The sequence below is a fragment of the Cydia strobilella genome, chromosome 12, assembly GCF_947568885.1.
Source record: "Cydia strobilella chromosome 12, ilCydStro3.1, whole genome shotgun sequence".
In the NCBI taxonomy this organism is placed as follows: Eukaryota; Metazoa; Arthropoda; class Insecta; order Lepidoptera; family Tortricidae; genus Cydia; species Cydia strobilella.
In genome coordinates this window covers 2,833,436-2,847,476 of record NC_086052.1, presented here as the reverse complement: position 1 = coordinate 2,847,476, position 14,041 = coordinate 2,833,436, and the positions used below count along the sequence as shown (strand labels likewise).

The 14,041-nt window shown below is 36.6% G+C and overlaps 1 protein-coding gene across 2 annotated transcripts in view; it reads right to left on the bottom strand.

Moving 5' to 3' along the window:
• LOC134745941 (fibronectin type III domain-containing protein 5) overlaps positions 1–14,041 on the bottom strand; it is a 146,109-nt gene that overhangs the window by 49,788 nt on the left and 82,280 nt on the right. Inside the window, exon 4 of one of the 2 annotated variants that reach the window (XM_063680082.1) lies at positions 5,659–5,804. In XM_063680082.1, the coding sequence (XP_063536152.1) occupies positions 5,659–5,804 (146 nt within the window). The remainder of the gene's footprint in view (positions 1–5,658; positions 5,805–14,041) is intronic. The other variant, XM_063680083.1, reaches the window with a different exon arrangement.

Sequence of the window (14,041 nt, the reverse complement as noted above, 5' to 3'; positions counted from 1 at the left end):
GAGGCCGTAGTCGATTTTGGAGCAAAAATGTAAAATTGATAGATTTAGTCGTTGAAATTATACACGTTTTGTTACGTAATATCTAAATAACAAGTATTGATTTCTATTAGCACGTCTTCTCATCTTGCCTTTTAATAATATGGTCGCGAGCGTGCGTCACCGGTAATGCATGAAGAGAAGGGGCAGTTTTTAAAAATTCATCAAAAAATCATGGTGGTAAATTATACAAATTGATGTATAAGAATAGTTTCAGCAAATGTTGTAGATTGTTTAAGTATCAAAATTACGTTGAAATTAAGTCGATTTTCAGAGAAATCGTCACTTGTTTTGAAGTAATTTCTGGAGAAAATTGATTTCGTCTAACTTTCATTTACACTACTTCAAAGTCATAATAATAAAAATGTAGTCTGATAAACGTCAAGTACAGGATATGTGTAATACAAAATTATCATGTTTAGCAGTCCAAACTTTACGAAATTTACAAATAAGAGCGACAAAATCAGTGCTTTACGCGCGTTTACCTAAACGTCCATCAGAAATGCAAACATTACTAATTTAGTGAGTCTGTTTTCAAAAAATTGATCTGATAAAAAGTAAGATAAGAAGACGTGCTAATAGAAACCAGTACTTGTTATTTCAATTAGGTAACAAAAGGTGTAAAATTTCACGGACTAAATCTATCAATTTTACATTTTTGCGACTAAAATCGACACCGGCCTCTTAAATCGCATGCGATTTTTCGCAAGTTCTGTAAAGATAAATCTGCTGGCCCAGTATATTTTTCTAGTTTTAGTAATGAGTAAACTGAAATTCAATATTAATATAGGAATAGTATTACACGATTTAAACAATCATTATTTCAAAATTTTCAACTTCATTAGTTACTCGGGGCTAAGTCAAAAAAGTAAACATATCCACATGCATTGAAAAGTCACGTATTCATTTTACAACTCTATCTCAAGGTAATACGGTCTACAAACGTATGCAACGTGCCGTTGTCAGACAACGGTGCTCAAACGTTAACGAGTGGGTTGCATGATGTCCACTTGGGGCGTAGCACGGAACAGAGCCCGAGTGGCGCCATTGACTCGAATTAGGCTAGGGTGGGACATGTCATGTCAGTTTTAATACTTACCAGATAGTGTTGTGAAGGTTGACTACCTACGTTCTTGGTTTGTAAAACAGTTTAGTGTGTTGTTAAATTTAGACTTCGCGCCATCTCTGTTTAACGTAGGAATCACTAGACTTATCAAAACTCTCAACGTAGAAATGTTTGATAGAATTTATTAGGGTGAGAGTAGCACCATTCAGTCGAATTAGGCTAGGATGGTATGTGACGTTGCGTCTTTAATACTGGATAGTGTTGTTTTGTTATAAAGAGTTTGCGCGTTAGTAATTGTAATTTATTCGTGTCATCTCAGGGTCAGAATGACACCGTTCAGTTGAATTAAGCTAGGGTGGGACATGACTTCGCGCTTTTAATCGCCTTAGTTCATCGAACTGTATGTCGGAATTTCAATTTAGAATTTGCGCCTACTCTTTTACTGTGTTTGAAAGACTTGATTTACTCAAATTAGGTTAGGCTGAAACATGACATCGCTCTTTTAAGACTAGATAGTTTTAGATAGTTTTAAACGGCCAAGCCACATATTTAGACTAAGGTGTAGAGTTTGTGAAGTTAAAGCTTGTGGAGTTAGAAGCTTGGCTCTACAAGAAATCTGATAACTTTTTGATTGTGCGAGCCAAGCGATGGTTTCGTCTTGGCAACATTTTACATGATAATGTTTTTGGTGGGATCGTAATGTACTATTACGATACAAGACTACATGTACGGAAAGTAGGAAACTCACTACGAGTGGTGATAAATTAAAACATGACCGAAGGGAGTACGTAAAGGTTAAATAAGTAGGTACCTTTACTACCTGCTTCGTTTGTTGAACACAAGCAACGTGCCAAGCGGTGGCACATTGTTAATTGATATTGAAATTTCGTGGCGTCCATATTATACAGATAAATTTCCGTATAAGTCGGTTTGGGATAGGTACATATAATTTGCACTATAGGCGAATGCGGTTTCTAAACTAATTTTTAGCCAGACTAAAATCTACAGATGTTAAACTTCGGTTTCTTCAACTTTCTTCTCGTCTCCGTTCATATATCGTTTGATTTTCTTCGCAGATTTTAAAATAGTTATTTACAGTACATAGTGTTACTATACCGCACTATTGCGATAATTAGCTCATTACGTAACTATGTCGAAAATTTTCACTCGAGTCTGAAAAATAATAATATGATTTCCGAAAAACAATTTCACAACTGAAGTTTCTGCCTTCCAAATCATAATATCGTAGCAGCCATTTTAAGAGGCCGGTGTCGATTTTAGTCGCAAAAATGTAAAATTGATAGATTTAGTCCGTGAAATTTTACACCTTTTGTTACCTAATTGAAATAACAAGTACTGGTTTCTATTAGCAAGTCTTCTTATCTTACTTTTTATCAGATCAATTTTTTGAAAACAGACTCACTAAATTAGTAATGTTTGCATTTCTGATGGACGTTTAGGTAAACGCGCGTAAAGCACTGATTTTGTCGCTCTTATTTGTAAATTTCGTAAAGTTTGGACTGCTAAACATGGTAATTTTGTATTACACATATCCTGTACTTGACGTTTATCAGACTACATTTTTATTATTATGACTTTGAAGTAGTGTAAATGAAAGTTAGACGAAATCAATTTTCTCCAGAAATTACTTCAAAACAAGTGACGATTTCTCTGAAAATCGACTTAATTTCAACGTAATTTTGATACTTAAACAATCTACAACATTTGCTGAAACTATTCTTATACATCAATTTATATAATTTACCACCATGATTTTTTGATGAATTTTTAAAAACTGCCCCTTCTCTTCATGCATTACCGGTGACGCACGCTCGCGACCATATTATTAAAAGGCAAGATGAGAAGACGTGCTAATAGAAATCAATACTTGTTATTTAGATATTACGTAACAAAACGTGTATAATTTCAACGACTAAATCTATCAATTTTACATTTTTGCTCCAAAATCGACTACGGCCTCTTAAGATGAGAACGCACTGTGATGTTTTTTTTTGCGATTGTAGAACCGCAAAAAGTATAACGTACGGCATGCTTCATAAGCGCACGCACGCACTCATACTGAAACCACAAGAAATTAGACTGAAACCGCAAAAAAATAACCGCAGTGCGTTATAAGCCTAAGATACCTTGCCGGCTATGTAGGTTCAACATTCAAAATCGGATTGATCGATCAAAATCCGCAATGTATCAAAAATCGCATGCGATTTGTTCCAAAGCAAGATATGTCTTTAGTTTTTGATAGTATATTCAAAAATGTAGCTTTGTTTAATGATTTTAAGTCATAAACCTTAAAATTCCATAAGAAACATTTGTTTGTTTTATAATAATGTCGAATAAAATTCTGAACGCACACGTTGAGTCGATGCAATTTCAAAACGCATCGTCAGAAATGTCAACAAAAATTTTACATTACATAATGTTATACAGAAAATTTTTATTTTTATTATAAGCAAATAACATATAACTTGTCACACATTCCACATATAGATTTTAACCATTACCAAATGTCAAAAACTAAAACAAACACGTACACATAAAACTAAAGAAAAACACTAAAACTAACTAGAAAATACACATTATCTATACTAAACATAAACCCCATTCCGACCCCCACCCTGTCCAAACGTGCCAAATATACTTGCGGCATTGCCGCGCTGGATATTCAAAAATTATGGACATCAAGTTCAACTTCTTAGTAAAGCTTTAATCATATTTTATTATAATACTAATCACGTCGATGTATAATATAACGTTTAGACGTATTATATATTAACAACGAAAGCGACACGACCTCTCGTATTGTGTAAGGTGTGAGTTCATTGACCTGATTCGGTACGCCATTTCAAAATTAGCAACGTTACATGACGGGCTTTGTCCTCAATTGTATTAGGGAAGGGTGGTTATAAATAACTTTATTTTTTTAATGCTTCGCCATATTTGTATTTTTCTGTAAATCTGAACCGACTTATCGGGCCGAATATTGCTATTCGGCAAAGTCCATATTCGGCCCATCTCTAATTCTAACGTTATTTAAATATTCAGTTCTGTTTAACGTTTTCCGTATAAGTGTAATTATCTTCCCTAATTTGCTTATGCCTTTATTCTTTCTAACGTTTCGTTTCTGACATTGACAAAGGTAAAGGTAATGAGCCACCTTCGTAAATTTAGTTATGAACTTTGAAATCGTTCGTACAAAGGGGCTGTGGGTGCGTTTAGTATAACGTAGCTGCGGACCCCCGTAGCCAAAATGACAATCGTAAAAATACAAAACGAAAAAAAAACATGTTTCGGTATGACAGACGCTTTAAAAAGTCACGTGACTATTTCCATACATTATTTAAGTTTTCATTATTTGTTTTCTATTAACGGTTGCCATTTTGGCTAGGCCTTCTGAAACAAGCCTTCGGTACAAAATCAATCACTTCTCGGTGAAGGAAAACATTGTGAAAAAACAAGATTTAACCCAACGAATGGTGGTTTCTCGAAATAATAAACCAAAGCTCGGTCTAAAAGGTTTCGAAAATAATAGATAAAGGTTTTCGAAAAAACTAGTGGCTGTGATATTTATTCGGATATGATTGCTTTTTCCGAGATAAAGGATGCGTCATGAACTCATTAAACTATCATTTGCATCAACTATCCAAGGTCTGTGATCGTACTACGGTGTTGATGGCTTATCACGATTACATATCTTCAACATTGCGATATGGTACCGTGTTCTGGGGAAACTCCAGGATTAAATTATTTTCATTTATTAACTCACTTTAAGCTCGTTTTTTAAACCCACATTCGTAATGTGTAGCAGTCTCATAAACTACTATTAAAATGTATTGTACAGCACCTAGGTATAAAGCTCCTATGTATGTATGTATAATTTTGGTGTAATAAAGAATATTTACTTACATACTTACTCCTCACAGACTGAGCGATAATATATTGGCCGCTATCGGCAGATACCGACAGATACCTACAGATATCTGCGAGTATCGCTAAGCACCACACACGCAACGATACCAAAATATATATCGCTCTCTGTCTAGCACCTACATTGTGAGAGAGACGGGATATACCTACAGATACATCGCAAGGCATTTGCAGATGCTTTGCGATAAGATATCGACACATACCAAAATATAATATTACAGCTTCGTGTGTGGATCTCTGTCAAATAACACGTAAAAGATATCGGCAGATACCGACAGATACGACATCTGCCGATATCTTTTACGTACTATATTATCGCTCCATCTGTGATGGGCTTAACCGTGTAGCGCCTATATAGTTCTCCACATCGATTTCGATGACGGCGACCTCAACAATGAAGGCTTTTTCCTCTCATGAGCTCTTATGTGGCTGGCCAGGCCAAACTTGCTCTTAAAAACTCTTTCACACTCAGGGCAGTAGAGTTGACCGGCCGTATTGGACGTATACACGTAGGAGGGATTAGGTCTTTCCTTACGTGTTATACTAGTTAGTATAGCAGTTCCATACTACTGTGATACTGGGGCAATGTTCTTTTAGAATACGGTACTCACCCAGCGTGCGGAAGACAATAGGTCTACTCCTATACTTGTGGCCACCCCACAACGCGGCGACAGTGACCTGGTACTGCGTGTCCGCCTCCAGCCCGCTCAAGATGACCGCGTCAGAGTTCCCGGCCACCTCCAGAACCACTCTGTAACTAACGTGCAATCAGTCAATTTCGTTGTATTCTACCAGCAAGGTATGGAAGAAGGAAGAGTGAAGAAGAAAACGCGGCATCTACTGAGATTGTCTGATTTTATCGATTCTAATAAACCTTAGATGCATGAAGTATCAATACTCACTCATATTAAAACTAAGTGACAACCAAATTCACTTTTGAAGTAAAACTTCTTTAGGCGCGACTAGAGGGTAACTCAGATTTTTTTATGACGGAAGTAGTCCAAGTCGTCCCGTCATCTTCTTTTCGGCCTGCCTGCACCCCAGCCAGCTCCATCTACGGTGTTCCGTGGGTCCCACTCGGTAACCATTTTAGCCCACCTTTCAGGTTGCATGCGGCAGACATGTCCAGCCCAGTCCAACTTAAACTTAGCGGTCTGGACACCTACATCTACAACTCGAGTTCTGGAGCGCAGTTCCGTGTTTCTGATTCTATCAGTTCTGGTAACACCTAGTCTACTAATTCACTTTAAATTAAGAATTTATATAGAGATAATAGTCTTAATTTTAAGAAAACTTGATTCGCACTTGCCTTATTTCAGTATCAATATTGGAACTTCATGCATCTAAATACAATTTGTTATGATTTCGAACTGGTTTTGATACCCTGATTTGGAATTTCCAATAGTCTTGGCGCATCTATGACTTTCACTTCATTTTGCATGCACCAATCAGAATGAGCGATCTTTAAGGTCGTATCAAAACAAGATCAAAACTATAACAAGTTGTTCAATCTGAATCGGGCTCTTTGACAATTAGGTAATTGCGTTGGACAAAATTATCTTACTAATCCTACAGGCTTAATGAGATGTGACTTTTATTGTTTGTTGATGTGTTTGTTAATTGCTAAGCTTCATTTATCGCTATACACGGTGGCTAAAAAATAAGTGCATTCCCGTTGCCACGGAGGTTTTGGGATTATACTGCGCAACTTTTATTATGGGACCAACCCCGAAATCGCGAAAAAAAATTTGGCTGCTTCATACATTTTGGCTGGTCCATTTTCTATGGGACGGTAATTTTTTTTCGCGATTTCGTGGTTGATCCCATAGTAAAAGTTGCTCAGTATATTCCCAACACCTTCCTGGCAACGGGAATGCACTTATTTTTTTGCCAGCCTGTATAAGTAGCATAATTTCTAATTCAGTTAAAGTCAAGAAAAACTAATTCAAAATATCAAATTACGAACATTACTTTAAGGGTAACATTTGTATTCTTATTCAGATATTTGTTGCAAGAAATGTCAAGGCATCTAAAATATCACAGAGTACTGGATTTGTTTTATAAACTGCCTGTCGTCACCAGACGTCAGGTCAGGATACTACATTAGTATGGAAACATCACACTTTTATTTTTTTATATCACACTTTTATTTAATATTGGTTGCAAATGCGCGACATAATATTTCTCAGGTTGGTCAAATAAGAAGAAGAACTTGGAAGATAAATTTGTCCAACGGAATTAACCTAAGTGGTCTACTAACCGTGTAGACCACTTTAGGGTTAGTGGGATGGTGCAGTGGCCCTAAGACAACCCTAGTGATAGCCACGGAAAAGAGTAAAAAAAGAAGAAAAGATACACGTACATTTAAAGCGAAGAAGCAAAGACAAAGCTTTAGGCTAATTAAATATAATCAGTTTATATTAAAAAAAAAAAAAACAGGTTACCACACATCTACTTACAAATTCTACTAGTCTTATGTATCGCCGCCGACATGGGTTTGAATAAGAAAAGCAACCAGATTCTTTTTAACATATTTTGTTTAATTAAAGATTCATTTACAAGACGTAGCAGAATATTGATTATTAATAATTAGTGAATATTTAATCAAAGTTCGGAAAAATCCGTGCCAGTTAAGACCGTTCCCTGAGCCAGGCGAAAAATCTCCTTATATGATCATGTTTTTCTGAGAGATGTTGATATTCGTAGACGTTGAAAAAATATATATAGTTCTTGACTATATTATCTTTAATAACATAGCTTCCGATACACGAATTATGACACTTCGCTCGATACAATTAATTCCCAAAGTAACCTCTAACTCGGACTTTTAATCAAACTTTACTCGGTTATTTATTATGTGAACAAAAACAAAAAAAGAAGAAAAAACAATCTTAACTTAAATAGTAATTTGGTAGCTTTCGAATTTCGATATTGTAAGGTAACGTTTTTAAAATAAATAAAAATCGACAAAATTCGATCAAAATTGACAATTGGCGTGCATGATCTTTCCCGTTCTTTCTTGCGAAATGTGACGGTGACAGCGGCAAACCGATGGGACGACCTTAAAAGGACGAAATATTAGATTAGGAATATATACGTCATTGGCGTACACGTAACATTTTACGATGGAATAGGGCAAGTGTGACGTCGTCTTTAGTCGCTAATAATAGGGTATTTGACTGTATTCAAAATAAATTATTTCACACCATGCATGAAATAAAGCACCAGATATCTATAGAAAAAAATAGATAGCAGTTATTTTTAAACACAAGTTATATTTAATAAATCGGATAGAAATATAAAAAGTAAGTGAGCTGACAGTGACGTCATTGTGTAATGTTTCATATAAATTCCATATTAAAAAATCGTTTTGATAGTTCTAAAAAAGAAACTGATTTGACTAGTAGGAGAATTACCCTATTCTTTGAAAGTTAATAGATGTTAACAAATGGTTTCAAAGTCCGATGGAGTCGCCATCTAACTACTTAAATGTAAAGTGCAACCGAGTCCTCCTCGTCTAAGCGATTTTCCGGCTGCATCCTAAATTACATATACAGTCACCTGCAATATAAACAGGTCAAGTGCGAGTCGGACTCGCGCACTAAGGGCTCCGTACCATTACGCAAAAAAGGCAAAAAATCACGTCTCGTCAAATTTATTGTTTTTTTTTTTTTTTTTGTGTGAAAATCTTAATGCGGTTCACAGAATACATAGATACTTACCAAGTTTCAACAGTATAGTTCTTATAGTTTCGGAAAAAAGTGGCTGTGACATACGGACGGACAGATATGACGAATCCATAAGGGTTCCGTTTTATGCCATTTGGCTACGGAACCCTAAAAAGTTACACAACGAAGGCCGCAAAAATCGTGACGCGCCCTTATTGCGCTACAATTATTTGTACGTTCTTATAAACGTGTCAGATATATTTACGGCCTTCGCTATGCAACTTTTTATTACTGTTCATACAAATTAAGTACCAAATCAAATAACGGTTCTGAAGTCAACCAATCCTTTATAAACAGCCTCAGAAAATATCTTCTTTCATTTGTTTTCTTTTAACAATTTCCTAATTTCCCACGTGGATGGTAAAGGCTTAAAATTGTAGCATTTTCCGATTCACTTCCAGCACACTTTTAATAAGTCCTGCATTGTGACTGCTGAGTATGACGCAGACATTTTCGAATGACGTATGCGCTACAATTACCTAAACATAGTGAGTTTACAATTACCATTCATAGGGGAGTTTAAAACGGAAATAAACCTTCGAGTTATATAAAAACGTGACAGTTAACAAATATAGCTACTATTTATGGTTATTAAGTTTTACCGGTTCGGTAACGGAACCAAAATAACAATTAAAAAAATCTGCTTTTAGACCTTCCCAGAAAAATATACGGTAAATTATCGACTTATTGGGCACGGAAGTACTTAAAAACTTATGAAGTTTCCCCAAAAAAAAACACAAATTCGTACAACAAAGAATCGCTAGACCCATATAGTGGAAAGATTTGCTGACTATGGATGAGGTCTTGGTGGCTCAGTTAGCAGAGCGCTGGAGTATCGATCCAGAGGCCGTGAGTTCAAGTCTCACCCAAGGCAGTAATTTTTCCACTTTTAACTTTATTCTAAGCTTAACAAACTATATCATTATAAAAGGCTATTTACAATACCTATATCAGAAAAGACAAGAATGTTTTATAAGGACCATTTAATGGTCCAAAAATTTTTATTGGTTAGAAAAACTAAATTTTTGTTTTTCTAACCAATAAAATATTTACTTATTCTTAAGTTTATACTCGAACTAGTGATTTTTTCTTTAGCCTTCCGTTATTTGCAGTAATAAACAATAAAATGCACTACGTAATCGTATACCTGTTTCGCTAATGGAGGGTGGTATGGAAATGTATCCAATTTCTCCAGCCTAACAGTTAAAAAGCATCGCATTCGGTACAAACGGGCTTTTCAGCTATAGCAAATACTTGTAAAATATAATAAATTTACATCCAGCAAAATAAACAATATTCATCATCATCATATATTTAAGAGTAAGTCTCTTGTCGGTGGAGCAATTTCCATGTTTCGCGGTCCTCTGCCTTCTCTTTGACAGCCTGATACGACACGACGTTGAGTTTTTCCTTTATTTGATGCATGTACGCTCTCCTCCTAACAATATTACAGAGCCGAATTTCCAAAACTTCCCTAAACACGTAGGTAGTTAGCAAATATTTGTAAATGAACATAAACTGTTGTAACGTTTTTTTAGTTGGTAATCTTGGTATAGAATAATATAGGGTTATCATATCATAAAGGAAAGAAGAAGAAAATTTAATCTCAGATTAATTTTTAACAAGCAGAAACGTCTGCGATCGATGCTATTAAGCTTAGAATAAATTTAAAAGTGGAAAAATTACTGCCTTGGGTGAGACTTGAACTCACGGCCTCTGGATCGATACTCCAGCGCTCTGCCAACTGAGCCACCAAGACCTCATCCATAGTCACTACGGTGGCCGTTTAAGTAGTGTAACACTCTTATGGTAGATGTCGCTAGGGTCCCCTAGACCCATATAGTGGGAAGATTTGCTGACTTGTATACCGTGTAGGTATACAAACTGCAAGTGAAAAAAATATTAATTTTATTCTGAATGGTGAAACAAAGAAACAATTGCGTTTTATTACATTTTACAAGTCAGCGTGAATTTGTGATTCATCTTAATCAAAAAACCGGAAGTGCGAGTCGGACTTGCCCACCGAGGGTTCCGCACATTTTAGTATTGATTGTTGTAGCGACAACAGAAATATATCATCTGTGAAAATTTACACTGTCTAGCTATGTATCACGGTTCATGAGATACAGCCTGGTGACAGACAGACGGACAGACGGACAGTCGGACAGACGGGCAGACGGACAGCGGTGTCTTAGTAATAGGGTCCCGTTTTTACCGTTTGGGTACAGAACCCTAAAAACTAATGTCAGTAGAAAAATCAAAGAATACAATCAGTCGCTTTATACATTTGACGTAGGAACAAAGTTGATTTCCGAACCCATCACAACAACCGAGTTTCGAAATAAATATACGACATCAATGTAATACCAATTCAATATTAAAAATTCGTGCATCGTCTTCACATGTGTGTGCCCTGCGATCGCACGAAACGGATCGTCAACTAAATGATCTCACTAACAGCTATCCTCTTAATAAGGCTGGCAACAAAGCTTGGCCCTCCTTACTGCCTTACAAAGCAAAACACCCTAACGCAGCATACTAAGTAGACGAACAACACGCGAAAGCGAAGCGGCGCGGAACGGGATGAATCAATCCTTTGATACCTATAGAAGTGTCCTAAGTGGGCGATCTCGTTGCGAATGCGAACGCCTTGGGCCCGCCGCTCCGCTTAGCGTTCTCGAATGTTCGCTTACGTAAGACGCAGCGTTAGCCATTAGAAAACTCATTCTTTAGAAGGAACGTTACTCTCCAAGCGTCATTATTCTTCAAGCATTCAGCAGGATCTTTCTGGTTAGATTTTATTCTTGCATCTCTGTGGTCCCCAACCAATTAAATTTCGATACAATTCTGCTACGTTATTAGAAATAAGGCCAAAGTTGGGGTGTCGTGCTACAAAGCCGTCACGGTTTCCGCCGGAAGTTATTGGTAAAACCACATCCGGTACCCGCCCCGCCATTTCCTCTGTTCTTTTTTCTATGACCAGGGCTTTTTGTCTACAGTGAAATTTATGAATACACAACACACAAGTTAGGTTCGAAACCGTGTCAAAGTGCGTTACCGTGAAACGAGGTTACGGTGCTTTTTTTATGGCTTTCCCCTCTTGTGGGTTTTGACAGGAGGGATTTCCCAATGACGACGTTTTATGACGTACCACGCACGATACGAATGTTCGGTGAAAAATTTTGCTGTGGTAAAAGGAATTCTTTAATATCTACGTGAAATGTTAACACTTATTCTTAAGGGGCCCACTGACTATCAGTCCGCCGGACGATATTGGCCTATCTGTTGTTCGGAACTGTCAAATTTTTTGTTCTAAAGGGGCCGGCCCACTGACTATCAGTCCGTCGGACGATATTGGCCTGTCAGTTAGAACAAAAAATTGACAGTTCCGAACAACTGACAGGCCGATTTCGTCCGGCGGACTGATAGTCAGTGGGCCCCATTACTGACAGGCCGATATCGTCCGGCGGACTGATAGTCAGTGGGCCCCTTTAACAATGTATATGACAAGATATAAAATTGTACACCCCCTTTTTCGTATTTATTTTACTCTAAATATTAGGCGCAACCGGGGCTTTAAGTTACGATTTTTTCAAATTTGCCAAGACAAACCTTGTCTGCCTTTTCCACTGTTCCCGGTTTTGGGCTACGGTGTTGTCTACTCCTATCTCTTTCAGGTCCTTCTGGACCGTCGTCAACCAGGTGGCGGCCCGTCTTCCGGCGCCTCGCGCTGTCGTGGGTATGCTCAGGGCAGCTCGTACCATATGGTCTTCAGGGCGGAGTACATGTCCATACCATCGTAGGCGACGTTCTTTAACCTTGTTGATTATGGGCAACCTGCCTCCATCTGATGTGGATATTCCGTACTTTGTCAAGCAGTGTGACACCCGCTAACCAGCGTTACGCATTTCTGTCGTGTGTAGCTAAGACAGCGTGTGTGCATTTTACTCACATCAACCAGCGTGAGCTATCATCAAGGTCAAAACAAGATCAAAACTGTAACAAATTGTTTAATCTGAATAGGCCTCCCCCGTTTTTCCTATTAAAATCTAGGTCAATTTTATAAAGTCTATACCAGGAATGTATCCCTGTTCCACAAGACCGCTACAGCTTCTGCTGAATATGGATCAGATCGAGCCGATTTCATTTTAATAATTTAAAAGTTTAATTCAAGCTGACTGAACTTTGTTACAATACCTAATAAAAAATATGCATAAAAAAGCAAAGAAATGAATATATTGAATTCATAATGGTCTCTTAAATCTGTGTTAAAATGCCCTTATAATTGGATAACCTACATAGTGAATATGACTAATAACAGCCAAAAACCCGCTGCTAAAAAGATGTTGATTCATTGTTTACGCTAAATACCTACGAGTGCCTATACGCAACGCCTCATATGTTAGTGCGTATACGTATACTACGTCAAGGCCCTAGCTTATACTCATGCAAAGTTTTTAAATTAGGGGGTTTGTATTGTTCAAGAAACGAGTTTTTATTTTCTTTGGTTTTTACGTTATTAAAAAAAAAATGTTACTTATTTATTGATCATTCTTTGCATAGTTTATTTCTACGTCAAAAACGCGTCTTAAGCGCGAAAACGTGTTGACCGTGAAAAAAATGTATTATTTAAAACAAGTTACAGGGCCGTTTCTTTATGGCATGTTAACCGGGAAATCGTATAAAAGCAATGCTACTGTAGTTAGAAATAAACAAATTTAAGATAAGCATGTCAGTTTATCTTTGCATAAAAACCCTGCTTAGCAACGGAATTGCAGTAAAACATCATGTACCTCCACCTTCGTGACAATGCTTTCGAGTTCTAACTGCAAATACGAAACTGCATTACACTTTCGCATTTTATAAATTCCAGCTGTTTAGATAGCATATACTTACCTATTTCATTTCATTTATTCTCTCATATAAGCTTACAGTAATATTTTATACTAAATCGCTTACACGGTAAACATTATGCATAATTAATTAACAAATACAAAATTATTATTTGTACTTTGCTTTCAGTTTTCACTTTAGAGCGTGTAAAATCTTTGTTATAATAGAAGATAGCGAACAAACTTTTGATTTTAGAATTTTAGGACTACTAGCACTTAATCATGTCTGCGATCTCGCAGTAAGTATCTACTTCTACTGTAATGAATCAATAAATGAATGAAAATCTTTATTTTCAGGCAACTATTGGCCCAATATACATATACCTTAAAACTAGCATTCATATATTATTATTATAAAATATATCTTAAAACTA